Source organism: Anopheles moucheti, chromosome 3, assembly GCF_943734755.1.
Source record: "Anopheles moucheti chromosome 3, idAnoMoucSN_F20_07, whole genome shotgun sequence".
NCBI classification, from domain to species: Eukaryota; Metazoa; Arthropoda; class Insecta; order Diptera; family Culicidae; genus Anopheles; species Anopheles moucheti.
The window spans coordinates 69,472,099-69,497,500 of record NC_069141.1 but is presented as its reverse complement, the minus strand read 5'-3'; the positions used below and the strand labels follow the sequence as shown (position 1 = coordinate 69,497,500).

At 44.5% G+C, this 25,402-nt stretch overlaps 7 protein-coding genes across 7 annotated transcripts; 4 read left to right on the top strand and 3 right to left on the bottom strand.

The window, feature by feature from the left end:
- Positions 1-74: 74 nt before the first annotated feature.
- On the bottom strand, positions 75-11,274 carry LOC128302954 (uncharacterized). The gene is made up of 7 exons (XM_053039805.1): positions 11,149-11,274; positions 10,954-11,076; positions 10,523-10,878; positions 9,000-9,184; positions 5,829-6,842; positions 601-764; positions 75-521 (listed from the first exon to the last, which is right to left on the bottom strand). Exons 1-7 carry the CDS (start codon positions 11,266-11,268, stop codon positions 303-305), a joined length of 2,181 nt encoding a protein of 726 aa, XP_052895765.1. The 5' UTR covers positions 11,269-11,274; the 3' UTR covers positions 75-302.
- Positions 2,049-3,689, top strand: LOC128300923 (putative alpha-L-fucosidase). Its single transcript, XM_053037174.1, has 3 exons — positions 2,049-3,106; positions 3,171-3,420; positions 3,494-3,689. Exons 1-3 carry the CDS (start codon positions 2,049-2,051, stop codon positions 3,617-3,619), a joined length of 1,434 nt encoding a protein of 477 aa, XP_052893134.1. The 3' UTR covers positions 3,620-3,689.
- A 1,966-nt stretch (positions 11,275-13,240) lies between the features above and the next one.
- LOC128304206 (uncharacterized) lies at positions 13,241-13,972 on the top strand. The gene is made up of 3 exons (XM_053041368.1): positions 13,241-13,345; positions 13,408-13,530; positions 13,613-13,972. Exons 1-3 carry the CDS (start codon positions 13,241-13,243, stop codon positions 13,970-13,972), a joined length of 588 nt encoding a protein of 195 aa, XP_052897328.1.
- A 1,270-nt stretch (positions 13,973-15,242) lies between these two features.
- LOC128304210 (protein THEM6) lies at positions 15,243-16,828 on the top strand. Its single transcript, XM_053041371.1, has 3 exons — positions 15,243-15,396; positions 15,842-16,056; positions 16,133-16,828. Exons 1-3 carry the CDS (start codon positions 15,243-15,245, stop codon positions 16,469-16,471), a joined length of 708 nt encoding a protein of 235 aa, XP_052897331.1. The 3' UTR covers positions 16,472-16,828.
- A 156-nt stretch (positions 16,829-16,984) lies between these two features.
- Positions 16,985-17,897, bottom strand: LOC128304225 (uncharacterized). Its single transcript, XM_053041385.1, has 2 exons — positions 17,464-17,897; positions 16,985-17,376 (listed from the first exon to the last, which is right to left on the bottom strand). Exons 1-2 carry the CDS (start codon positions 17,680-17,682, stop codon positions 16,999-17,001), a joined length of 597 nt encoding a protein of 198 aa, XP_052897345.1. The 5' UTR covers positions 17,683-17,897; the 3' UTR covers positions 16,985-16,998.
- A 155-nt stretch (positions 17,898-18,052) lies between these two features.
- Positions 18,053-18,765, top strand: LOC128302953 (uncharacterized). The gene is made up of 2 exons (XM_053039804.1): positions 18,053-18,573; positions 18,655-18,765. Exons 1-2 carry the CDS (start codon positions 18,097-18,099, stop codon positions 18,763-18,765), a joined length of 588 nt encoding a protein of 195 aa, XP_052895764.1. The 5' UTR covers positions 18,053-18,096.
- Positions 18,766-19,928: 1,163 nt separating this feature from the next.
- LOC128305083 (death-associated inhibitor of apoptosis 1-like) lies at positions 19,929-24,082 on the bottom strand. Its single transcript, XM_053042372.1, has 2 exons — positions 23,984-24,082; positions 19,929-22,533 (listed from the first exon to the last, which is right to left on the bottom strand). Exon 2 carries the CDS (start codon positions 22,259-22,261, stop codon positions 21,260-21,262), a length of 1,002 nt encoding a protein of 333 aa, XP_052898332.1. The 5' UTR covers positions 22,262-22,533; positions 23,984-24,082; the 3' UTR covers positions 19,929-21,259.
- Between the last annotated feature and the right edge of the window lie 1,320 nt (positions 24,083-25,402).

The window sequence follows — 25,402 nt, the reverse complement described above, 5'->3', positions numbered from 1 at the left end:
CCGGTGACTGATTCTGATGGTGTATCGGTGATTGATGACAGCCAGTGATTACGCATCTTTATAATTTATTCCTCTGTATTTGTGTCTGTATGTTAAGCGCTACATCTTAATATTACATTTATTCAGTACGTTACGGAACGACAAATGAAACCATACTAATAATCGTATGAACTAATCGAATGCTCCACCTACTTTAAACTCCGGTGTGCTGTGATGAATGCTGTTTATGATCATGGACTGTTGGAAATACGGAAATACGTTCCTGCTGCAGAGACTCAACCTTTGGTCATTGTGTGACAGCATTACTGGATGTCCAGCACTACCGCTTCGTTGAACGGATTGCGTAGCGTTTTGTAACGGTTCGTACTGACCGCCAGCTCCACCAGATTCGTGTTGGTGAAGTAATCCACCAGTACGGCATTCGCACGCTGACTCCACGGGCCGCTCAGCAGCTGCATCAGCCTGGGATTCACCACACTGGCACGTTCCGCTGGCATTAGATAAGTGGCATCCTCCTCGTTCTAAAGCAAACGTCGAGAAAGTGCTTAAATCTACCTGCACTAAAAAATTTAATTATCCGCTAGTAGTAGCTGTACTTACGTAACTGCCCTGGAAACCTTGGACACCGTGTAAACTCCATCCGATATTTTGCGGTGCGTCCGGATGCTTCCGGGAGAATAAATTCTGCATAAACTCGCCCAGTTCCGTGTGCTTGAGGAAGGCGCTCGAGTGCTTTTTCCACGGTTTCCATATAATTTCCGAGTCTAAACAATGAAGGAAAGGTAGCAAAAAGTTTATAGAAATGATACTAATTTGTTTTTTCAATTGTTAAAAATAAATCCCAAGCTGATCAACTGCGCTTTTGCTTTCTTTCATTTTCGCGCGTTTGTCTGAGAACGGCGATGTTTTTCGATGTTTAACGATCTAATGAGAAAATCACAGTAAGAAAGATGATGGTCATAAAGAAATAATTCGAAAATGAAAAGAATATTTAAAAAACTGTAAGATCCTAATAAATTTGACCACTGTAGATGAAGAAATAGATTTTCAATGTCCCAAAGAGGGTCTGTACCACTATATTAAGACAGGAGAAAATTTAAATTGATGAGAAAGTTCCATTTTTATGAGGAACGGAACAGAACCAGGTTCTTCCATTAAAGGAACGGAACCAACCTAGTAGTTTCGTTAACCCTACTTTCATGAGATTGTAATAACTGTAATAATTCTCTATAATATGATTTTTTTAACCTATTAAACTGTCGTTCAGTAGTAGTAGTAAAATTCATTTACAGTTTTAGGTTTACAATAAGAATCGTTTTACTATGAACAATTTTTTTTATTGTGCTGACGAATTAATGAAATTTTTAAAAGCAATCTAAAGAAACAAGAAATAGAGTAATACATCAAGTTCGAATAATCTTCAAAAAAAAATGCCAAAAAACTATCGTATATTAAAGGAGAATACCGATAATATTAACGACCGTGGTTATGTTTTATAAACATATTTTGTTAAAGCTCCTTAACCGATAATCGTTCCACCGAAGGAACGGAATGAACTTAATAGAGTGTAGGGTGGCCCGATGGCAAGATGGTAGCGACGCCGGTCTTCCCACAAACGGACCGGACCAAAATCCCATCCGGATTAATTCCCCGTACGCAGACTATCCGGCTAAGTGGTAAAATAAGTCTAGTAAGCCAGAAATGGCGCAACCCTTAGATCTCTTGAGGTCGTTACGCCAAGAAGAGAGAGAGATAGAAAACAGGGAGAGTAGTGTATACAACGGGGATCCCTTCTTTCACGCTGCTAATCTTCTCGACTTCCGTTATCGGTTAAAGTTGATGAGCCAACAGGCGTAATCAATCTTCGTAACAAATTGTCCATGGCGCGTTGTCAATAGCTAGGATGATACGTATTTGTTTGTGCTACCAGATAGACTGCTTTGAGTGCAGGAGAGAAAGGCCACGAACAACGAGAGATAGTGTCACAATTTAAGAGGCCAGCCTCTTTGGTCTGAGACACTGCGAGTGTGAGTTATTGTCCAGTGAGGATGGGTTTAGTGAGGACGTCCGTGTGTTTGTTCCTGTGGAGCTTGTTTTACTGCTCGGTCTGGGCCACTGCCCTAGACGGCAAGTACGAACCGACCTGGGAAAGTTTAGATGCCCGACCCCTGCCCAAATGGTACGACGATGCAAAGGTGGGCATCTTCATACATTGGGGCGTGTACGCGGTGCCCAGCTACGGTTCCGAATGGTTCTGGATCAACTGGAAGGGCAGCAATACCACCGAGTACGTGCAGTTCATGAACAACAACTATAAGCCCGGCTTTACGTATCAGGACTTTGCGAGTGACTTTACGGCGGAACTGTTCAACGCGACCGAGTGGGCGGATCTGTTCGTTCGATCCGGTGCACGGTACGTGGTGCTGACCAGCAAACACCACGAAGGATACACCCTGTGGCCGTCGAGGCACACGTTCGGGTGGAACTCGATGGACGTTGGGCCGCATCGGGACATTGTGGGAGAGTTGGCCGGTGCTGTTCGGGCCACCGGACAGCTAACGTTCGGTGTTTATTATTCGCTGTTCGAGTGGTTTAATCGGCTGTACACACACGACCGGGAGCTTGCCTTCCTGCATCGGGAGTACGTCGACGGGAAGGTGTGGCCTGAGCTGCAGGAACTTATCAACACCTACCGGCCGGAAGTGCTGTGGAGTGATGGCGATTGGGAGGCCCCGGATGGGTACTGGAAGGCGAGAGAATTCTTCACCTGGCTGTACAATGACAGCCCCGTGCGGGACACGATCGTGACGAACGATCGCTGGGGCATGGGGACGCTCTGTCTGCACGGTGACTTTCACACCTGCTCCGATCGCTACAATCCCGGCGTACTGCAGAAGCACAAGTGGGAAAATGCAATGACGATCGATCGCAAGAGCTGGGGCCATCGGGCGAATGCGCGGCTGGAGGATTTCGTCACCACGGATGAGCTGATCGGTGAGATCGCTACCACGGTGAGCTGTGGCGGTAACATACTGATCAACGTTGGGCCCACCAAAGCTGGCACCATAGATCCAATCTTTGCGGAGCGGCTGGTCGATATGGGACGGTAGGTAACAGTAGATTCCCTTAAATAGATTCGCTTCCGATTGAGCAACGTCTCGTGCTTGCAGCTGGCTTAAAGTAAACGGGGAAGCGATCTACAAATCGCAACCCTGGGACTACCAAAACGATACACTCACCGGCAGTGTCTGGTACACGGCAGCGAAGGGTTCCTCCCGGCAGGACACAAACTTCCGCACGATCTTTGCGATCGTGCTGGACTACCCGTACAAAACGAATAGCGTGCGGTTGGGAGCCTTCAGTAATCAGGTGACAAAGATCCTACAGATCACGATGCTTGGATTCAACACCGCCCTAAAGGTAGGTGCCCGCTCGGTCCGGCCCGTGTGCAACTTTTCATCTCTAACAAAAAAAACCAATGCTTCCCTTTTAGTGGAAACCGACGGATGATGCCATTTTGGTGGAGTTCCCGTCCAAGAATGAAATCGACCGGCTAAAGCTACACCACGCATGGACACTTAAGATAACGCTGTCCTCCCGGTGGCCCCTAAACGAATGACCTACGAACTTGTAACAACGTGTGAGATTTTGTCGTTTATTGTAGATGCTCTGCCGTAGCCTTAATTGTGGAGCAGTTTAATTGGTAGTAATAAACCGGCCTTATACAACAGCAAGAGCATTTCAGTAGATGTGGGCAACGAGTCCACCAACGGGGCTATAAAAAGTCACCCAAACTAATGCCGACTTTCTCACCGGTGTCTCATCGCAGGTCAGCTAGTTTGCATGTTGCTGGTAGTGATGGGAACTTTGTTCCGAACCTACTAGGTTCGTTCCGTTCCACGGTGCATAAAAATTAATGAAGTATGTTCTTCTTTCGAAGATTTCAAAGCTGTAGTAGAATGTAAGCAACACTCAAAGTAGCAAGAATGTGTTCACGCTTGTTCAATAATCTTCTGCAAAATTGAAACCCTTTTTTAGAGAACCATTCCTATTGTTTATTGGAATTTTATCTAAAACTAGACAGATATTAGGGCAAATCATACCATAAGTTAGAAAGCTTAAGCTTTCAGTCTGAATCTGTCAAATAATTCAGTTACTGCGTTGTAATATTCTGACCAGATTCGAAAAGGACATGGCATTTTAACATACAGAATGATATAAGGGATCTATTTTACTGAACCACAATTAGAGAAAAATCGATTCAAGTTTAAAAAGCCAACTTTACGGAACACGGAACAGAACTGTTTGGAATAGATCAACGTTTAAAAATGTTTAACAAAATACGTTTGTAAAGGTGAAAATACATGACAGCAACTTTCCGTCATCGGTAACTTTCACGAACTGTCAAAAAAAAGTGCACAGTTGTGTAAAATTTAACGGCCTTGGTTGGTTAAGCGAAGTTTAAGTTGGGCTAAGAAAAAATTCATGTTAACACTGCGCTTAGACCTGCAAAGATTAGTTGCACACGACTGAAACAAGCGTTTGACAGTTGACAGTGTGACGCTTAACCGCGAAAGGTGCTATCGTATAAAAGCGCTTAAAGACATTTCGCGAAGAATTCATAGTAACAAATTTACATTCAAAACTGTTTGTTTGTATAACCTGTACAACCAAAAACTGTAAATTAATTATACGAAAATGTTTAATAATGGCAACGAATATGTAAAAATCATGTCATAGAGGATTATTGTACTTTTCTCGTCAAAGTAGGTTCACCGAATCTGCTAGGTTCGTTCCGTTCCTTTAAGAAAAGATTATGGTTCCTCAAAAAATGAAACTTTCCCATCACTAGTGGTCACTAGTTTGTACCTATACCCCCAAAAAAACAGCAACAGATATCAAAAAAGTATCATCGCCGTAGAGTTGTAAGGGTGGGAACGGTGTTATTTGGTTTTCCTATACCGTTGTCCTCAGATTTGGCGATTTGTCATGACAAATTTTAATCCATTACGACACGGCTGGTCGACGGGCACGAGCGCCAACCAAATGTGGGTCAGTGTCGGCGCATTTGGGCTTTGATTCGCAAAATACGAAGGGGGGGAGAGAAAATATGCCCACGATCGATATGGTGTCGGGTGTGATCATGGGTGTCGTAACGGGCTTGGTACGACAGTCCCAAGACGGACGAGAGCGAACGAATGTCAAGGCCGCTGACGGGGTAACGTAGCGTTTAGTCAAGAAAGCATCATTCTAGGTAAACCGGAAGGGCATACGAGCATCTTACCAACGTCACGTTTTTGTGTTAGACCATTGAAGAGGCCCCTATGGGCCCTTGAATGCGTTGGAATGGAGCTAAACACACTTTGCCGCGATCGTACACACGGGTGATGCACGATCACGTTTGTTTTATGAGTCGGCATCCATTGTCGCTTCCGGGGGAAGGACACACAACGGTGTCGGAACTAAGCTAAATGATTAGTTTAATGCTCATTAGCTAAAATAGGAAGCAATGCATGGCAATGTAGCAAGATGGATGCGACCGTACATCTACTATTTTCCCTTCGCATCTCGGCTGTGGATCAACTCTTTGTTATCGTCTCGCTATTCCGAGCTGCTCGTGACAAACGAAACGAAGAGAACGCAGCAATGCAATGCTGAACGAACCAATAATGATCTTGACTCTTTCCATTCCGGCCATTCCGGAGCGCTCAGACTCGGGGGGAAACAGAACTGCACTAACCGACGACAACCGTTGGTCCACAATTGAATAATCGCTTATCGAGACACTCGCCTGATTGACCGTGCCCCGTTGTTCTCGCTGGACTTACCATTTAAGCTGGCCTCGTGATTGTAGGTGATAAGTAGATACTTTCCCTCTCGGCGCATATCCCCGAGCGTGAGATTGTACGACTCGCCGTCCGCATCGTCCGTCGACTCCAGCTCGTCCGATGATACCGCCGGCCGCCGGTACAGCAAATCGCCGAGCTCCTGCTCGAGCAACGCCAGCAGTGCCGCGTGCTGCTCGGGATTGTTGTGGAAACCGAGCGGGAATCTTCGGAAATCCAGAAATACGGTCTCCTCGGACAGGATCACAAACCTTCGGATGTCCTGCAGTATTGGACCGAGCGATGCCACGCGAAAGTGTTCGTTCATGATCCAAAAATTGCGTGTCCCATTGTGCGACGGGTAATATCCGATGGAAAAGTCCAGATACCGCACACCGAACACGAGCTGACTCCACACGTCCACGCTCTGCCGGAAGCCAATCTTCTTCAGGAACGCATTGCCCACGTTGGTGCGCGTCTGGTAGCAACCGGAACAGTGTGTCCCGGGCAGGAACAGCTCCCGGAGCGACACATTGCCGAGACCCGGTTCGCTGAACATCCACGTCGGTTGGATCTTGAGACAGTCGAAGTACTGCAGCTGGCCGGCATCATCGTAGCTCGTGAGGTACAGATCGAAACAGATCGGTTTGCTCTTTCGCTTCGGTATGTGCTGCAGTACCTGCTCGTGGCTCCAACCGCCCGGTAACTTCCGCCGTCCAAACTTTATCTCACTAACCACCTGTCCGCCGGGCTGCCCGTTCGGGAACACCTTCGCGACGGGCGAAGCATTCGACAGGGCCGGGTTCTCCGTGTACAGTCCGATCCATTCCGGTGGATTTTCACATCCCGGACCCCAGTTGATCACCAGCGGCGAATCCTCGACGGAGCGCCCCAGGGCGAAAATGGTGAGATATATTGGGCAGCTATTCGCGTACGCTGTGCTGCCGGTGAGTGTAACCGCGGCAACGCACACGGCTACTAGGATCGTTCTCCAACTACTGCACATTTGGAACTTCACTGTTCAATCGATTGTTGTATTATCCTCACTGACAGTCGCACACTGACGCGTCCGTTTGCGGTGCGATTCTCATCAAGACTGTCCGCTCGGTAGCGTCGCTAACTTCCTTTCGCGTAGACATCTTACCGAGCGTCAGCTGCTTTTGTCTCCTTCGCCCATCTTTGCAATTGTTTCTTTTCGACGCATTAGCCCACAAACATCTTGGCGACGCTGTGAGTTGCAATTTGATAAAAAAAAGCCGTCGAGATGATCTTTGTGGTGGTGGCATACGCATGCGACGGTAGTGTTTTGCTGGCTGAAGAAGAAAGGAATCCCACCAAACTGTCGGTATCCACCCCTTCGCGCGATAAACTTCGCGGTTAGGCAACCGGCATCGAACGAGAGTTGGCGCCATTTGGAACGATTGACTTTTAACCGAAAATTCAGTTGGGTTTTGTTGTTCGAACAGAAAAGAAAAATCCCGAGGAATCTAGGTGGATGCAATAGTCCAAATCGTTATCTGAACGACCTTAAAGGGTGTCACCATAAAGGAATCATATTAGTTCGATCAGAAAATAAATCACACTATCACGCACACCTGGCAGATGTGGCGCTTGCCAAAACAAACCCTTCTGATTTCAAGTGATTCACACTTCAAAACAGGTGCAACAGGTGTTCAAACATAACTTTACTGCCGGGCGGTTATCAAGCGTCGCTTGGACGATTGAAAGATCAAGCAATGGCAGCCGGTGTTACGGATTACGCGCGAATGTTTGTATTTTCATTCAAAAGTAAGCTGTTTGCAGAAGAATGTCTGTTTGCGCTGAACCAAGATAACGTTTTCTGATTGAATAATTACTGTCCAATTTATCGTGTTATTTGTACAGCTGGCGCACAGCTCATGCGTGAGAACGGAAGACGCAATTTAAAGGAATAAAATTTAATTCATCTCAAATTGCCGAAACATGTGTAATTACGTATCGTTGTAAGTTATGATTATTATTAACGAACAATTTTAAGAAAATAATTAATCTTTTCAAGTAGCTGGAACAAAGCGCTAGCATGTTCTGGATCAGATGTTTAACGTCCATAAGCAAAAACAAAACCCGCAGTTCATTGGAATAGAATAATATTCAGTACTTGAAACACTTTGTAACCTTTTATGAATGGAAATATCCATTCTTTTTTTTCAGTCTTGCTTATATGCAAATTTAGCAACACAATATGTTTTTTGTCCATTACGACATCTCATTCTGATGCCGGCAGGTTTGTACTTGTGCTAACTAATTGGCGACTTTATTTGCAAATGGTTGTGGTTTGTGAGTTTGTCAACATGCCCATTAAATCGCCCCTCACGTTGGTTGTTGTTTATTTGCGTAGCTGTGCTGTTTTGTTTTTTTTATTATCCGAGTATTCGAGTGGCGTTTTCCATATTAATCAAAGCAGATTGTTTGTAAATTTAAACAAATTTTAGAGTATTTTAAATAATTTATCTAAAAAACTACTCATTTTACTGTTATTTATGATAAAAAATCATTTCCAAACAAAACTAGTCACGTTTTTCCATTTTGAAATCCGCCCTGTTTAAAATTTTGTTCGTGTAGTGCAAATTGCATACCTGCCAGGATGAAAGTGCGCAAGCACAGAAGAGAGCTGTAGCGCTGGTTGCATACCTTGCGGGGTCTAACGCCACGTTTGATGTTCGAATTTTCGAAACCAACCGATGGTTTATAGCCGTTTCAAAGCTTTCTTCATAACTTCCTGTAATGTTTGTGGTCACTTTATACATACTACTGTGTCCGAAAAATAAAGTGACTTTCCGTTTTTTTTCTAAATGGTTTTTTATTAAGCCAAATTAAGGTCATTCCATTCGAAGTAATCCCCTTCCGATGCAATGCACCTCTTCCACCTCTGCTGCCACTCCTCGAAGCTGGTGGAAAACGCGGATGCAGGGATGGTCTTTAGTTCCGCCGTCGCTGCGGCTTCTATCTCGTCGATAGTGTCAAAACGGTGTCCCCGAAGCGGCCGTTTTAGCTTGTTGGAAAGCCAGAAGTCGGCTGGTGCCAAATCTGGTGAATACGGCGGTTTCGGAACAATATAAGTGCCAATTGTTGTGAAAAACTCCCTCAAAATGATGGCCGTATGGGAGGGCGCATTATCATGGTGCAAAAACCAACTGTTGTTTTCCCACAAATCCGGCCGCTTTCCGCCGGCCGGAAATCCCAACACTTTCGAAAGGTCTCGTATCGTCAACCGACGATTGTTGACCACCAAATCCTTGATTTGGACGACGTCGGTCGAGGTGGATGGTCTTACCGTACGGTTCTCGTCTTCGACCTTCTCACGGCCATTCTTGAAATCACTGTACCATTTGTACACATTTTTCTTCGACATAGAATCTTCCCAAAAGACTTTTTGTAACATCCGCAATGTTTCCGCAGCGTTTATTTCATTGCGCAAACAAAATTTGATACAGGTGCGCTGTTCCACAAACTTAACAACTTGGTCATTATGGACAAAAACACATGGCGCAGCTCCGAAAACAAATTGTCACTACTAGCCGGGTTGATGTTGTGACTTGAAACTTCCCATATGACATTTCCCGAAGTTTGCCTTCGGTTTTTGCTGTACGGACACGAAATTTAGCGCGTTTGCTCTGGTGTTGGTGTCGAATTTACCGTATCGAGCAATACGGATGTGTTTTTTTACTCGTTTTGTCAATGTGTAGTGGCAATTGCAACCGCGATCGGAAAAGATCGAAAGTGAAAGAAGAACACACTCATGCACACAGTCCGTGAGGCCGTCGGTAAATGTTGTGCTCAGCTGTGGTGAAGCAGCTTGCAAGATGGACGCTTGTAAGTCGGCCGTGGAGCAGTGAAATATTAGTGCATCATGTTGCATAAGGTAAGATAAAGTGTAGGATAATGTTTGGGACCTTTTCTAATATCATTTTTTCTGGTTCCTTGTGTTTCAGACGACGATTCCAGGAGCGACCGACGGCGTCATTGGAAGCGTCATCCGCACAGTGATGTGCACAGCGAAGGAAGGCTGCTTTCGTACAGCCGTAATAGTGAAAATTTTTGTTCGTTTATTTCTTGGTTTTGGTTGTTCAAAGTGCAGTGAAAATAGTGTAAAAGTGATGTAACAAATATTTTTATATTAAAAATAAAATTAATTATTTCGTGTTGCAAGTGTTGTGTATCGACTGTGTTTCCTTCGTCGCCGAACAGAACGAAAGAAATGGAAGGGAAAACTAACACTAACACATGGAAAGAAGTGTCTCGATACCCGAAGAGGACACGAACGTCGGAGGGACACGAACACGCACACATGTTCAAAACCTTCTCAATAACGACGCCTTTCGCGAAGGTATTGAGAAATTATTGAGAAGGTTTTGTATATGTATGGGTGGGATTTTGCCAGGTGGGTTGGCAGATCTGTCAAAAACATACATATTGACAAACGAAAAATAAAAACAAGGGGCTTCTTTAGGTGCACGAAATTTGACATCTAGTGTCACCTTACTTTTCGGACACAGTAGTACACGTCCAATGATTAAAGTATGATGTAGTAAATAAACGAAATTACTAGCATAATTTGCAACAATATATAATTTATTCACACTATTACCTACCAGCTACCGATTGTTTGCCACCATGACTTTTCACACAAGCACGCAACGTTTCTGCAGACGTTCTACTAAATCATCGGGCACATGCTGCCGTACTCTCGCAGCTTGTTGCAGTTGTCGTTCACGTTGAAGATGGACGCCGGACACTGGGCAAACATCATCATGCCCATGCACCGCAGCACGGTACCGGAGATGGGATGACAGATCTTTTCACCCTCGAAGCTCGGTTCCAGCTTGGCACCGGCCTCTATTTCGTCCTTTTTCTTTTCCGCCAGCTCGAAGCAGGCGTTGGTGGCATCCCGCACCAGTGACAACCATTCCGGCTTACCCTTCACCGCGTCCATGAACATCTTCGACAGATCGTCCCGCTTCAGCATACCGTCCGCGTACATGTTGGTCTCGTTCATGGCACACTCGGCAATACACTGAGGAAAGGGGGTAGTGACAATTAAACCGCTATCGCTTCATCCATTGCCCCAGCCTCCCTCCCCTGCACTTACACATCCACGTGGAATGCCATCCATCTGTAACTGTTTCTTCGTCTGCTCGCCATACTTCTGGTAGCAGTCCATCATGATGGTACCATCCATGAGCATCGGTGTCGGACAGCATTCGGCCGGGTTCTGTAAGGATTCCTCCCGAGGAAGACGTTATGCAACGCGCAGGAAACAACACGCTTCGCTAGTTTTACTCACCGTATCAACCGGTGGACCGGCTGCACAAGGGTTATCGGCAGCATTGACCACCTGTATCGGTGCACTGGCTGCGAGCAAGCACAGTGCCAACTTCAACATGAAACGCCGTTGCTGTCCCATCGCTCTGCACGTTCAACCGCAAACTGAGATCGACGTCCGATGGGTCGGTTTCGTTTTTATCCCCAATATCCGATCTACCCGGCCGCAATGCCAACCGTGCACTATCGCATGCACGCGAACCGGGCGCAGAGGGCGGGCTTTGCATGGCTAATGATCGTCGGACCACTGATGAGTGTGCAACCATTATGCGTATATTGCCACATGCACAACACAAAACAACCCCATCTGGTAGACTGGTAGAGTTTAGACGACGGTGGAGGGCTCGTTAGCAACTGTCAGCAGATGAACTTAACGGCAAAAGTGTCCACTCATTGTGCGGGAGGGCTGTAAGCGTTTTTCATGGCATTGAATGCAAAAATCTGGCGCTTTCTGTTGATACAGAAAAGAGCGGCATTTAATAGATAGGTTGGAGTCGGGATGATACCGTAGCCCTGTACTCTGGTGTAGGTTGACTGGATATAATTTGTTTACAATCTCACCGGAGGCACCGATTGTTACGTTGGTTTTGTTGTGTGCAAATATTTGTTGATTTATTGTAATCCACGTGGTAGCTCAAAATTATGCCAATAGGGTGGGTCTTGTTTGTTTTTTAACTTTAAAAGTGCAGGGGGTTGCAATACACACTAAATAACGTTGAAAAACTTATTTAAAGGGCAGGTTTGAACTACTTCAATTGCTTACAAACATGCAGACGCCATTTGTCAACCTGGAAAATACTAAAACGGATCGCGTTTATAGTCCGGAGTTTTGTACTAACTGTTTGTTTTGGTTCATCTGAAACCCCTCTACGTTTGGCTAATGATACTAAACAATGCACAATAAAATGCTATCACTTGACTGCACTCGGTTTATCGTTGTAATTTCAAATCCCTATCTTATGCCGTATTGTCAGCCCTATAATCGGTAAATGATGAATGACAATGATTTCACTGCATAACGTTCAACTTATAATCGGTATCTGATTAGCACCACTAAACCATTGATACACAGCACACGTGCTTCCATTCAAATATTTGTGTATGGTGCTCAACGATGATTGCCATTTGGGATTAAAAACTTTTAACTTAAGTTCACGGTTCAGATGGCAATCATTTGCAACTTAACTTCATCAATGGTTTAACAGTGGTTTAACAACTTTCGTCAAAATTGCATTTCATTAGAACAAATTCACCCAAAATAATGATAAAGAGTACTTACCAATTTCCTTATCCGGTTTCTTGATCTGCTGCAGGAGTCCTCTAAACCGCTCATGGTCGTACGCCTCCTCTGTCTCTATGTGACCGACCTAAAAGGACTTTATAGGCTGGGCCGTCCGATGTCAATCTCATGACAAAACCAGCCCACCTGTGTCTTAAGAGTCAAATCCGTTGTACTACAGTGAGTTCGTCGTACAGCTCGCAGAGCTCGTCATTGCAGTGGCTTCCACAAATTTGGAGCCAAAAGTCCTTCTGAGCATCTTCCTCTCGAATGCGGCTAAGCAGATTTCGTCGGTTTTTAACAAAGTTCTTGTCTCAGAGGCGTGTGTGTGTACTGAAATTCGCATAACAAGTACAAGTTATTATAAACTCACCAAAACTTTGCATCTAATCAAGAAGCAGTTCACGGATGCACTGCAGTTGTTGAAGGTTCAAGCTACTCTAATCACTCCTAAGTAAACATATTTGCCTACTTGTAATGTGATTGACATTTCCTCTGCCGATCTGACAGTTTTATCAAGCTGATGCAGGCTGAATATTTTACCGACATAAGTGAACACTTCAACATGACACTAATAACAGTTGGTTTATGTTCACTTCTTAACCAAAAGATAGCGTCAACAGTTCGTCTCGCACGTATGACAAGCTGTGTTTTTCGTGTTTTGATTGACAACAGCTTCCCAGGTTGGTCAGTACCATCGTGTTAAGATCGTATAAAAGAACAAGACGATTCTCAGCGTTCATGAAGTGACTCTACTGTGCAACACAAACCCATGATGGTGACCAGAAGTATCATCACGATCGTCACGACATTGAGCGTTATCGGTTTCCCCTTAGCGTTTGCTGATAATCCCTGTCTGAAAGGACCTCCTGTTCCGAAGGTAAGAACTCACATTGATGTAGGTTAAGAAACAAGCTAACCTTTATGCATGCTACTCTCTAGAATGCAGCTGAATGTTGTGTAACGCCGTTTCTCGTTGAACCAAGCGCGTTCATGGCTTGCCATTCGAAATGGATCGCACAAACTAAACGCCAGATGGCGCTGGAAGGCATACCACGTGGTTGTGTAAGTACACCTGTCGGGACTGTTCGCAACGACACAATCCTTTATATTTAAAATCTCTTTCCGTTAATTAAATAAATCCCAGTGCGTAGCGGAGTGCGTAATGAACTCCACGAACCTCTACTCCGACGGGAAGCTTGATCGTGATGCACTGACCAAGCTGTACCTCGGTTCAACCAAAACGATGGCACCCGAATGGAAGCAAATCACGCTGGACGCGATCGATGGTTGCTTCAAGATGGCGGACACGATCAAGGATGAAATTGAGGCGGGTGCGAAGCTGACGCCAGCCTTCGAAGGCGAACAGATCTGCCATCCGATCTCCGGTACGATATTAGCGTGCATGGGGATGACGCTGTTTGCGGAGTGTCCTGCTAAACTGTTCACCGTAAACGATGATTGCAACAAGCTCAAGACATACCACAGCAAGTGTCCATTTTTGTAGACGACTCCCTATTTGAATGACGGCAGACGAATGGTTTTAAGGCAGTTACAGAAACATCAATAAACAACGCACCAATGCACTATGGCAATTCTATGTTAGCCCGCTTGAATTAATATAAGAAAGATGAGGTATTGAATACAACAAGTATGTAAGTCATAGATCCAAACATGTTTAGACATTCGTTAGCGAATTTCGTGTTTAATTTAGACCCCAATTGAAATCTTCCAGTGCTGTGCTTAATGAATCTTTCGCGAAGAACCATTCATATGAATCTTTTACGACAAGTCATTCAAATCAGGCGTCAACTTGCAAAAGATTAATGAATCTCGAGATACATGACTCCTTGAAAATTCATGAATCTTTGAGCTTCACGAATCCTCGAAGATCCATGAATCTCTTAAGAAACTTGTTTTATACGAGGTTGTTTGTTTTGTACAAAAACCTTTTTTCACAAGCAGAGATTATAAAAATTATTTCAAAAATTATATTTCCGAAAAGAATCATGAATCTATTAATCTTTGTAGTTTCATAAATCTTTGTAAATTCATGAATCTTTAGTATAGGGATTCAGATTCATCCTTTCAGTTCAAAGATTCATTTAGATTCGTGAATCTGAATCTGAAATACCCAACACTAAATTTTTTATATTTGAATTGACCGTTAAGAAAACTGAGCGTGAGAAATCCTTTCTCATCATCTCATCTCACAGCAACTGTTTACACGCTATTCTTTCCCTGTCCCTTCTGAAGGGTTACTGTACGTGTATTAGTGTGTTCCGAAAGTGCATCCGAAATGCACACCAAAATCGTTCGACATCGCAGATCGTAGTAGCGCATGCGCTACCAAAACCAAAACAAACCACCATAGCTAGCCCACCCCGTCGTTCGTCCTTGCTGCACTACACTACGCTTCCGCTTGCTATAGCTAGCTGTCATCTGGATACCGTCACTGCGGTCAAAAAAGATTCCATCCAGGTTGTCCAACATCGATTCAGAAAGTGAAAGAAATGGTGTAAACTGTGCGGTCGTTGTTGGGGCTTGTGATACACCTCCGGATATTCCCGGTTGCCCTTTAGTTGTCCAGCTTGGGCCAGAACCGCCCGAGTAATGTGAGGGCTTGCTCGGTTCCACAAACGCATAGAACAGGCGAGAGCATCGTGTTAGCCACTTGGCAACAGAGTCCGTTTAAAAGTGTGGTTCTTCAACAGAGGACATCATCTCGAGCACCCCCATTTTCTTAGCGTACACGACTGCCGCGACTAGGGAACAGAATGTTGTGCACGGCATTAGGAATTGTGCTCGGTGTGTTGGTCTCACTGTATGCCTTGTTTGAGCTGCACTACTTTCTGCGGATGTGCCTTTGCGTGGTGTCGGCGCGCTATCTTAAGAAGCGAATGCACATACTGGACACGGGCACCGTTGTAGGTGAGTAGAAATCTTAAAGGCGGATGCCACCAATTTCTGCCTTCCTCATGGGTTCCCAAAGCCCCAAGGAAGAGCAATAGTTCAATGTTTCATACAGCAAGCCCCCCCGAAGGAATGGCTTATTGCGCGTAGTTTGGCTATGCTAAATTTAGCACCAGTAGTTGTGTGGTTTCGATCGCCACCGGTTGGGATTGGCAAACGAGGCATACACAAGTCATTATGTTAGACATTTTTTTCTTTGCTTGTCCATTATGCATAATACATGTGGTGGGTGAATTGATTTGCTGTAATCCCACGCCATTTGTGATACGGTTAGAACTAAACCCTCTCAACTGATACATCTAAATAGGCGGAATTAAATACATATCAATATGGTCTATTCTGAGAATTGAAATGAGAATTCTTGAAGATCTTCATACTAGCTTCCTTTATCGTGTATTTTAAGGACTATGTCTAACGAATGACATCGACACACTGCTGTACCACATGAACAATGCGCGCTATCTGCGTGAGATAGACTTTGCGCGGGTGGATTTCTACGAGCGGACAGCTCTGTACCGGACGATCCGTAGTAAAGGTGGGTCCGTTGTCCAGGGTGCCACCACGATACGCTATCGGCGCTTTATTCGTCCCTTTACCCGTTTCACAATCAGCTCGAGGGTAAGTAAAAGTATTAAGTCCCAAACTATCTCCAGCGGTGATCGTGGAATTAACGGATCTTCTCTTCCTCCTCCAGATCGTGTACTGGGATAATCAATCCATCTTCATGGAGCATCGGTTTCTCGGTGGAACAGATGGGTTTATCCACTGTATCGCACTCTGCCGTCAGCGGGTCATGCAATGCTCGGTGGAGGACGTGATGGCCACGCTGCTGAAGAGTGGGCTGGTTGTGCAGTGCACACCGAAGAAGCTGCCCGCCACCACCAGCTCGACCGAGTGCCTGGAGAAGGTGGAAACCGGCACGGGCATGGATTCGGCCACCCTCGCCAAGCCCGATCTGCCGCCCGAGGTGGCCAAATGGCTCGAGTGGAACGATATCTCGAGCGCCAGCCTGCGTAGTGAATGTGGCGGATAATGTTCTCGACCTTGATGGTTCTGAATGTCGACAAAAAAAAAAACATTCCAACGCACTTCACCCGAGTGCCGTCTGTTAATGTGTCCGCTTTCGTGTTGTGCACAGCAAAGTCCTTATTTCTTTTCCTACTTGCCCAGTGCAAAGAGCGTGTACGATGTTACAAGTACAGGGCCATGAGCTTGCATTCCAACACCGCACTAGGTGCGCACTAGAACCTTCCCGAACTCGCTAACTAACTCTCTATCTCTATCGTTGTTGATCCTTCTTCTGGTAGTTAACAAATGGAAAATAAAATTTTCAACCGTACCGTCTGAATGCGGCCATCTTACACTCCTACCGCAATCCTTCAATGTTACGCCCAGTTACGTTTTCAAGTGTTTCTGTTTTATTGGACCATGTGTGTGTGTGTGTGTTTGGCTGCTGGTGACTGTGTGTCATCACGCAGCAGCACTGTACCCATAGAACCCATCACCCAAGTTGCGACACCGGACGTGTGTGGTACCAGCAGTGTTCTAGACCTCGTCGTCCTACTGGCGGAGCGCACTGAAAGGGCACGCCTTCAGGAAATTCCAGATGGCTTCACATTCCGCTGTGGTCGAGCGCAAGCTACTCGGACAGTCGCTGAACACCGTGGTGTGGATGCAATCGACCAAGAAGCTGGCCTCCGGATTGCAAACCTGCGTTCCCTTAGCGACGGTTTTCTTCTGCTCAGCGACGTCCTTATCGAACTCCTTGTTCTGCTTGTTTGCCTTCGTCGAACACTGCTTGATGGCCTTGCGGACCGGGCTCAACCACGGGCTGTTCTCCGGCAGGCTGTCAATAAACACGCTGTGCAGCTTCTTATCATCGACATCGCCACGGCGGTTGTAGATGCCGGTACTGTTCAGGATGCACTCCGACATGCACTGGGGAAGAAACCGGCACCGGCATTAGTGTACTGATAGCGAGACCAAAAACGTCCTAGACGGTGGTTAGTGAGCTTGGGAACTTACCTCCGTCCTTATACCCTTTTCCGCAGCTTCCTTATCGATCGGGTACTTCTCATAGCAGGTGCCTACGACGGTCACGTCCAGCAACTTCGGGAGGGCGCAGCAGCCGAACGGATCCGTCTTCAGATCCATCTTGCCGCAAGCGTTGGGAGCCCCGGTTACGCTGACCAGCAAGGTGCTGCACACCACCATCAGCAAAACTTTGCCGTAGTCGGAATTCATCTTCTCGTTGGAATCTTCGAATCGGGAACTGATACTGATCCAACGCTCGCGGCTGGCAGTTATTTATACTCGACGCAAAACATCCGGATTGCATTATAACGCACGTCGCTGGTAATGGAATTATAATAACGCTTGTTTTGAACAATCCATTTTTCAACACATTCCACATCCACTTCTGCAGTAAGCAACCAGAAATTGTTCATTAATTACCTTATTTTTGAACCACCAACCATGATGACACATCCAGCGTGCCAACGTTATGACGTGTCGTGTTAAACACCTCCACGTTCACGGCTCATTACGTACCTCCAGCGAATGGCTGATTGCCGCTAATTCGACTATTGCAACTTTATAAAATGCACACGATCCACTTACCGAGCCACAGACTCGTCGTACGCATAAGCCAACCACAACATGGCACCCTTTTCGACCATCCATTTTGGGCTGCTGCTGTGTACCGTCTATGTACTGGTTGATCCTGCCCCGGCTCAAGAGTACTACGCACCGCGCTTTAAAGGCCCGCAGGAGAATTCCACCTGCCCGGAAGCGATCGCACTGCGGGACGTGAAGCCACAGAACTGTTGCCACAGCTTCATCGGTCTGCATAACGCCATTATTGACTGCTTGTCAAAGCCCGCCACCGGTGGCGGCTCCTGCATCGGCTACTGTCTGGTGCAAAACTTCCGGGCGCAAAAAATTCTTGCCAGCCTGTCGCTGACGGTGTCCAGCTTGATAGCGATCGCACCCAAGCTGAACACCCATTACGAGCAGTGTCAAACGAATCTGTTCGAGTTCGCCATTGGCACCACGTTCGACGGTGACTTCCGGCGTATCGTGTGCGATGAACGGCTGGAAAAGTTCTTCGAGTGCATGGTGAAGACGTGGCTGCTGGTAAACATGGGTTCAACTACCGTTCACGCCGTTGCATGCCCACTGTCTATACCTTACCTCGTGCTTACTTTCTCTTTTCAGGACTGCATAGGATACGATGACTCCAATGCAAGGTGCGTGGAGTTGCAGACGGCGGTCAAGTCTACCGAATGCAGCCTGCGATCGTTCTTCACAAACAACGGCACAATGTAGGCCAAAAGCGTTGCTCGTTGCTAGCGGTACATGTTATTATCCTTCCAAGTGCACGAAACACACGACAACTATCACAGGCTAACATGAGAGTATTTTGCACAAAAGGTCAATAAAGGTTGTTGCTTGGAACATGTAAAATTGTACTTTTTGAAGCATATTTCTACCGGACAGACAACAAAGGAGAATGATGGCACAGTGGAGCTCCATTCTAGATTTGATTACGTCTCAGGCGCCCAGTAGGACTTTAAGGCCCAGGCCACTCCTTCACAAAGATTTCAGATCGGCAAAATTCTGGGTCCTGCGATCTTCGGATCTAAACGATTAAAACATGTAACTTGTTAGGAAATAATGTTGATTTCTGTTTAACTTTGAACAACCTTAGAATCTTTTAGAACCTTTTAGAATAACGTAATTTGACGACTTTATAGTGTTATTTATTTCCATGATGTCATATTTTGCGTACATATTTGTAATTTGTAATTATTTTTATGTAAGCCTCGATAGTTGCATAACTTTTTAAATAATTGAAATGAAATTACAACCAGATATAAAGAATATGGTAAACACCAGAGATTGAGTCTTTGTGATTCAAGAATGTCTATCTAATGTATACAATTTTATGGATCTTCAATGAAGTTTTGCACACCTTTGCAAAGGCTGAAGGCCATTAGCCATTCGTTGGTTATATTATGTAGGGTAACAATCTTGTCAAACGTATAAAGATAAGATAATTGAAACAACCTATAGAATGTCTTTATCTTTCACCAAGCTTCCTCTTTACCGACACAACAACCTCAAGACAGGTGTCTAAGGCTTGCCAATTCTGCCTTTCTTTGACTTAATTTCCCCGTAACTGGACAGTCACAGACCTGCGTACGGGGGATTGATCCGGATGCGATTTTGTCCCAGTTCTGCCGTGAGAAGATCGACTCCGCTTCCAAATACATCACCGGACCATTGTCCCATCCTAGCTTCTCTGTTTTAAAATAACGTATCCTATACGAGAGGCGAAGAATTTCGATTCCAGAACCTTAGAACTAGAATTAGCAGTGCCCATCGGTTGCCCTTTTCAGTTATATTTACAATTAAAAAAAATATAAAAATTACATTGATTGGAAGAACTTTATTTACAGAAAATTACTCTTAATCATTTTTTATGGCATTTATCAATTACTTTATTTAATTTTCTTTTTATCCCCTTTACATACATATCCCATTTACATCTATTGTTTTTACACACGTTACTCTATTGGAAGCACCCTTTATAGTTGTTGCTTTAGTTTTTTTGCTAGATCGGCCTGGTCCCGCATCGACTTATTTGACCACGTAGTCGGATATAGTCAATCCGTGATACGGGCGATTGGTCCGGATGGGATTTTGATCCGGTCCGTTCCTGTGAAGATCGGCGATGATGGTAGTTGTCCTACTGGGCCGCGCCTTTCAGTTGCTTTTGGTTGCTGCTGTCTCAATTTGAAAGTAATTAAAGTTCGTGTGCAATTCGTTAACCCTTTTGATATTTCTGTCCCAACAGTTGTTAAAATGTTGTTATATACGTCATTGTTACGACGTTGTAACGGTGCGGTCGTTCTAGGAACTTATTGATTAGGATGTAAGTTGCGCGAACGCCCAACAGAGGGCGCTAATTTAAGCGCTTTTGACTGGGACCCAACAGTGACGTGCAGGAAAAGCTGCCTTCGACAAGCGCAGCGTTCTTTTGGATACTAACGAAAAGGACGAATGTTTAGCGCAGGCAAATTATTAAACGAATAGGTTTAATACAAAATATTGCAAAATACTATTACATACTAAAAAAAACTAAGGGGATTATCGTTCTGGTAGGATTCACGACAGCAACACAGTCCATATTTGTTTTGACTAATAAATCACTCTTCTTATCCTCTCGATAGAGAGATGTCTACACAACAACCTCAAAAGGTTAAGACCTTCTCTGACGTTATTTCCCCGTAAAGCTGGAATAGCCACAGTCCTGCTTACGGCGGATTGGTCCGGATGGGATTTTAGTCCGGTCCGTTCGTGTGAGGACCGGCGCCCCTACTCTTCATGTCTAAGGTTCATCAAACATCTTACAAATCATGGCTTCTATTGGGGCAACGGAACATTGCAATCAGTCAAGAAAATGCTCCACATACACATTACGGAACTACTTTGCAAGGTTTGTGTAGTAACATGTAGTTACAACTCAGCAACTATGTAAACACTAAGCTATTGTTTCCGTACTGAGTAACGGTTGAACTTAAAGAATTCCTCTCAGGAATTCTGTTCACGAAACTCAGTGAATTACTTTGGAACGTGTGAATAAGTATGTGAATTTTATTACCACGCAGCTGACTTTCAGCTCGTCCATCATCAATTTGAAGCATTTTCTAAACTAATTGAAATGGTTCGTCGCCCGATCAGAGGCCTCAGAAAGAATGTGAACTAGAAGAACATTACTCTCCACGCGAAATTCAAGAGAACAGTGAACTAATTGTCCCTACGGAAGGTAGATACGCAAAATGTTGAAATACGGCTCATTGCACAATGGACATCTAACGGTGGCGGATGCACACTTCCCACACGCGACGACGTGCCGGCATGGCATGAATATTGTGTCGTACGGCCGAACGTAGCAAAGCTTGCAACACCTATCGTCGTCCACCTCGGCCACCGCAGCAACCGGGTCCGCGGCTTTCGGAATATCCTTTTCACCTTTCACCTCACTGCTAGCAGTCGGCTTCGTCGTCTGACATTGGCGTATAAATTCGGCCGATTTTATCAGCTGAACGTAAAAGCACCCACTGTAGTAGGTTGCATGCTCCACCCATGGATCATCGTCACTCAGCCAGTCTTTTAAGGTACCATCACAGCAGAAGCACTTCACGATATCACCCTTGCCGGTGTAGAAGAAACCAGCGTCGACCATCTGCGCGGGAGTTTGCTTCATCGATTTGGGCCATTCCTTGAAGCTTAACAATCGTTGCGCTTCGATTTTATACTCCGGGTGCTTCGGGTTGTAGATTGGAACAGAATCATCCTGCACGTTGATGATTGGTTCGGGTTCGGGTGCGATACTTTGGGGTATGCTGAACGTTGCAGCTGTCTCATCCGTAGTACCGGTTACGTCCGCAACAATGTCCTCCAGCAGGTCGAGAAAATTCTCGTCTAAAGGCACATTGTTCGTGGGACGCTTTGTCATCAGCGGACAGTAAAGCGACCATTTGCGGTGCTCTTGCGTCACCACATCGCTCGGTTCCCAGTTTGCGAGTTCTATGTTGCAAAAGTAGCACTTCACCACATCCGGATGTGCGACATAGTAGAACCCCCAGCGCGCTAGCTCCTGCTTACTGTTGTAGACGAAAGGTGAGTGTGTCGGCAGACAGTAATTAAACGTTTCTAACCGATCAGCCTCCTTGTTAAGACTCCTTTCCGGTTCGGAACGAGAACTGGATCTTTCACGCGATTGAGGATGTTGGCATTCTAATACTTCAGTACTCATTGAGACACTTGGTATGCAATTCGGTGGGCAACAAAACTCAATGTACACTGCGTAATGTAAAGTGCGTCCTGTTTGGAGCTATTCCACGAGTTTCCTTTACGTTACAATCTGTTTATGGTACAATCGTTTTTGATCTACGTTATTTCGTTCCGTCATTTATAGTTTAACTGAGCTTGTTCGAAAGTCTTCTCCAACTCCAACGGAAACTTAATTCGTGAAGCTTTAGCAATGGTTCCCGTCCTCTTTGCGCCTGTCAGCATCTGTTGCGGTATCTAAAATCGGAAAGAACAAAACGTGTCATATTATCAGACACCATTCTCTAATGTAAATCTTCAACTCCTCGTGTGCATCTTCGAGAAACCGATAGGAATCTTTTCCTTTCGTAAGATGGCACAATAAACCAACACATATAGTAGAAACAAAACGATTTCTTGAATTATTGACGACGCAACATTATTCTGCAGTACCGACCATTGTTGTGCTTAATGAATCTTTTGCAAAGAGTCATTCTTATGAATCTTTAACGGAGAGTCATTTAAGTCTGGAGTCGACTCTCAAAAAAAAATCATGAATCCGCAGAGATTCATGAACTCACAATCCTCACAGATTCATGAATCTCTCCAGAAACATAATTTTGAATGGTTTTTTTAATTACTTATTTTATTATGTCCAAAAAAAGATTTTTTTTATTTATATTTTTTTTGGAGTTATTATAGGCACTGATAGCAATGTCAAAGCCGAATTGCTTAAACCAACTGAGCTGAATGTTATTCTAACGACCTTAACTTTTCGTTGCACCTGGAGTAATCTGAACGTGTTGGTGCTTTTTTTTTTGTTGGAAAGTATAAATATTTCGAAAGTCTAAAGAATAAATTCAATTGTGTATAACATTATTTAAATCTGTTGAACTCAAATACCGAGTGATATTAACGCAACAAATTCCAAAGCTTAATTAAACTGGACATTACTGATGTTTCAGTATAAGCATAGGTTTGCATCAAAAGGGCAAAAGACATCGCAAAGTTACGGTCATTGTAATAAAATTTAGTTCGCTTGGTTTAAGCAATTTAGCTTTAGCAAGTGTCAAAAATAACTTAAACTTTTAAGAATTGCTTATTTTGAACCCAAACAGTCCAAAATGTTGTTTCCGGAGAGACTGAGTCTGAGACTGAATGTCTGAGGATTCATGAATCTTTAGAACAGAGATTGAGATTCATTCATTCAGTACAAAGATTCATTCAAACTCATGAATCTGAATTAGCCAAACGTTAGTAAATTATCTGCACTTTACGATCGTATCATTTCACGAATATCCTTCACATATTAATTACACACATCGTAGTCTTGCATCCAATTTAACTTGTAACTTCAAAACTTGCACAATACGTATAAGAAATGAACATCTGGCAACATATTTAGCAAAGCGCCATTGAGAACACTTGAAGTCGGCAAGCAAATTCACACATTTTTCAACAACAAAAAGATTCATTCAATTCACTACGCTTTTTCAACGACGCTACACTGCTTCTTGGGGACGGTAGTTCCAATCTTTTATCGAACGACCCTCGTGATTATTCCAACATTTTTCTCTTACGGTCACATGGGTTTTCACTGGTTTCTATTATCACTTTCAACTTCAGACATTACACTCGACACTGAGGAGTTGTGATTGTTGATATATAAATCAATAAAAAAAAACACACACACACACAAAGCTTTTACCTAAATCAAACTCGTTACACGTAGGAGTTCTTTTGCAGATGTACTTATGGTTGATCAGTCGATCAGAAACTCGATCAAGCAACGGTACAAGGAGATGCGGGAGCTAGTTGTGAGTGAGGTCTGCTGTGACTTGACACACAATCATCACTAAACCGAATCGAATGTACTTTCCACTTTTCACGCATGTGACGGTTTATTAATGTCTTTAGATAACGCGTATCTTATCGCTCAAATCAAAGATAAGTGTGTACACCCGTTGTAATGCATGCAGTCCCGTAGAAAGTTTGAGCCTTTTCTGGACCTCGAACTTTTCGTATTGCTGAATTCAAGAATTCTAGAATCAAAATTATACGTACAGATCAGATCGTATCAGATGTTTGCAAGGTATTGATCACATCCAAAACACCTCGCTTAGACTTCTTAAAGTCCAAAAGATTGTATCAACTATTATATACTGTTTAAATGGGAGTCATCAAAGTAACCAGCGCCCTTCAGGTTCCTACCATTCGACTGAGTCAACAGTGATTTCCTTCTCCGATGACGTAGCCACACAACTTTGCGAACTCGCCGATCAGTTATTTGCATACGCGCTAACTTCGCAGTTACCAGGTCACCCAACTATGGTAGCTTGACCATATGGTGGGTTGTACTGCGTATCAACTGCCGTGCTGGCAAACTTGTCAAAACTGCGACATCCGAAACATTATCCACCCACAAGCGGATCGATTGATCGACTACTACTACTGGCGCGGCATGCTAATTCCACCATCTCAAGCACGACTAATTATCGGTCTGTGTCAAATGCCTGTCCACAGCTAGTGTGTGTGTGTTTGCGTCTTGATTTCCTCTCACGTTTTATTATTTTGCTAAACGGACGGGAATTCCGTGCACATGGCGAAAACAATCGTTACCTGCAATGCAATGACGGGTGAGGAAAAAATTATGCAGATAAACAAACAGCACAACGTTAAGATAAACAATAGTGGAATTTCATGTTCTTTTTCACGTTCAAAAATGTTATCTTATTGAATCGAAATGTTATCGATTAAAATGGTGACCGTTTGACGTTTTTCCAATTACCCGATAACACCTCACTTACAGAAAAAAGAGCGTACCGATTGCAAAATCTAACATCCGGCGCAGTACATTGATTTATGATGATGGCGCTATGAAGTTCTGACTCATCGGAAACGGACAAGAACGGACTAGTCTAGGCGGATGGCCAAAAGCAGCAAGGGTTCGTTCATAAACACGTTCTGCGTTCTTCTAACAAGCGTTCTGCCTGCGCTTGCTGGAAGATAAGCTGCCTTAAAGCTATTAAACCAGGGAAGGACAAACACGTGATAAGCTGTACACAGCCTACTATCGCTGTACAAAGAGCGAGCGAAGATTTTTAGGTTAATCCTCCCAGTGGCGCGC

What these genes read in the sequence shown, in the direction of transcription:
- LOC128300923 (XM_053037174.1), top strand. Translation starts at nt 2,049, where the DNA reads ATGGGTTTAGTGAGGACGTCCGTGTGTTTGTTCCTGTGGAGCTTGTTT. An exon ending in CGGCTGGTCGATATGGGACG is followed by an intron (nt 3,107 to 3,170) that starts GTAGGTAACAGT and finishes TCGTGCTTGCAG; the next exon opens with CTGGCTTAAAGTAAACGGGG. An exon ending in GATTCAACACCGCCCTAAAG is followed by an intron (nt 3,421 to 3,493) that starts GTAGGTGCCCGC and finishes CTTCCCTTTTAG; the next exon opens with TGGAAACCGACGGATGATGC.
- LOC128302954 (XM_053039805.1), bottom strand. Translation starts at nt 11,268, where the DNA reads ATGGGACAGCAACGGCGTTTCATGTTGAAGTTGGCACTGTGCTTGCTC. An exon ending in CCGGTCCACCGGTTGATACG is followed by an intron (nt 11,077 to 11,148) that starts GTGAGTAAAACT and finishes GAATCCTTACAG; the next exon opens with AACCCGGCCGAATGCTGTCC. An exon ending in GGATTTGTGGGAAAACAACA is followed by an intron (nt 6,843 to 8,999) that starts GTTGGTTTTTGC and finishes TCGATTGAACAG; the next exon opens with TGAAGTTCCAAATGTGCAGT.
- LOC128304206 (XM_053041368.1), top strand. Translation starts at nt 13,241, where the DNA reads ATGGTGACCAGAAGTATCATCACGATCGTCACGACATTGAGCGTTATC. An exon ending in AAGGACCTCCTGTTCCGAAG is followed by an intron (nt 13,346 to 13,407) that starts GTAAGAACTCAC and finishes GCTACTCTCTAG; the next exon opens with AATGCAGCTGAATGTTGTGT. An exon ending in AAGGCATACCACGTGGTTGT is followed by an intron (nt 13,531 to 13,612) that starts GTAAGTACACCT and finishes AATAAATCCCAG; the next exon opens with TGCGTAGCGGAGTGCGTAAT.
- LOC128304210 (XM_053041371.1), top strand. Translation starts at nt 15,243, where the DNA reads ATGTTGTGCACGGCATTAGGAATTGTGCTCGGTGTGTTGGTCTCACTG. An exon ending in GGACACGGGCACCGTTGTAG is followed by an intron (nt 15,397 to 15,841) that starts GTGAGTAGAAAT and finishes GTGTATTTTAAG; the next exon opens with GACTATGTCTAACGAATGAC. An exon ending in GTTTCACAATCAGCTCGAGG is followed by an intron (nt 16,057 to 16,132) that starts GTAAGTAAAAGT and finishes TTCCTCCTCCAG; the next exon opens with ATCGTGTACTGGGATAATCA.
- LOC128304225 (XM_053041385.1), bottom strand. Translation starts at nt 17,682, where the DNA reads ATGAATTCCGACTACGGCAAAGTTTTGCTGATGGTGGTGTGCAGCACC. An exon ending in AAAAGGGTATAAGGACGGAG is followed by an intron (nt 17,377 to 17,463) that starts GTAAGTTCCCAA and finishes TTTCTTCCCCAG; the next exon opens with TGCATGTCGGAGTGCATCCT.
- LOC128302953 (XM_053039804.1), top strand. Translation starts at nt 18,097, where the DNA reads ATGGCACCCTTTTCGACCATCCATTTTGGGCTGCTGCTGTGTACCGTC. An exon ending in TGGTGAAGACGTGGCTGCTG is followed by an intron (nt 18,574 to 18,654) that starts GTAAACATGGGT and finishes TTCTCTTTTCAG; the next exon opens with GACTGCATAGGATACGATGA.
- LOC128305083 (XM_053042372.1), bottom strand. Translation starts at nt 22,261, where the DNA reads ATGAGTACTGAAGTATTAGAATGCCAACATCCTCAATCGCGTGAAAGA.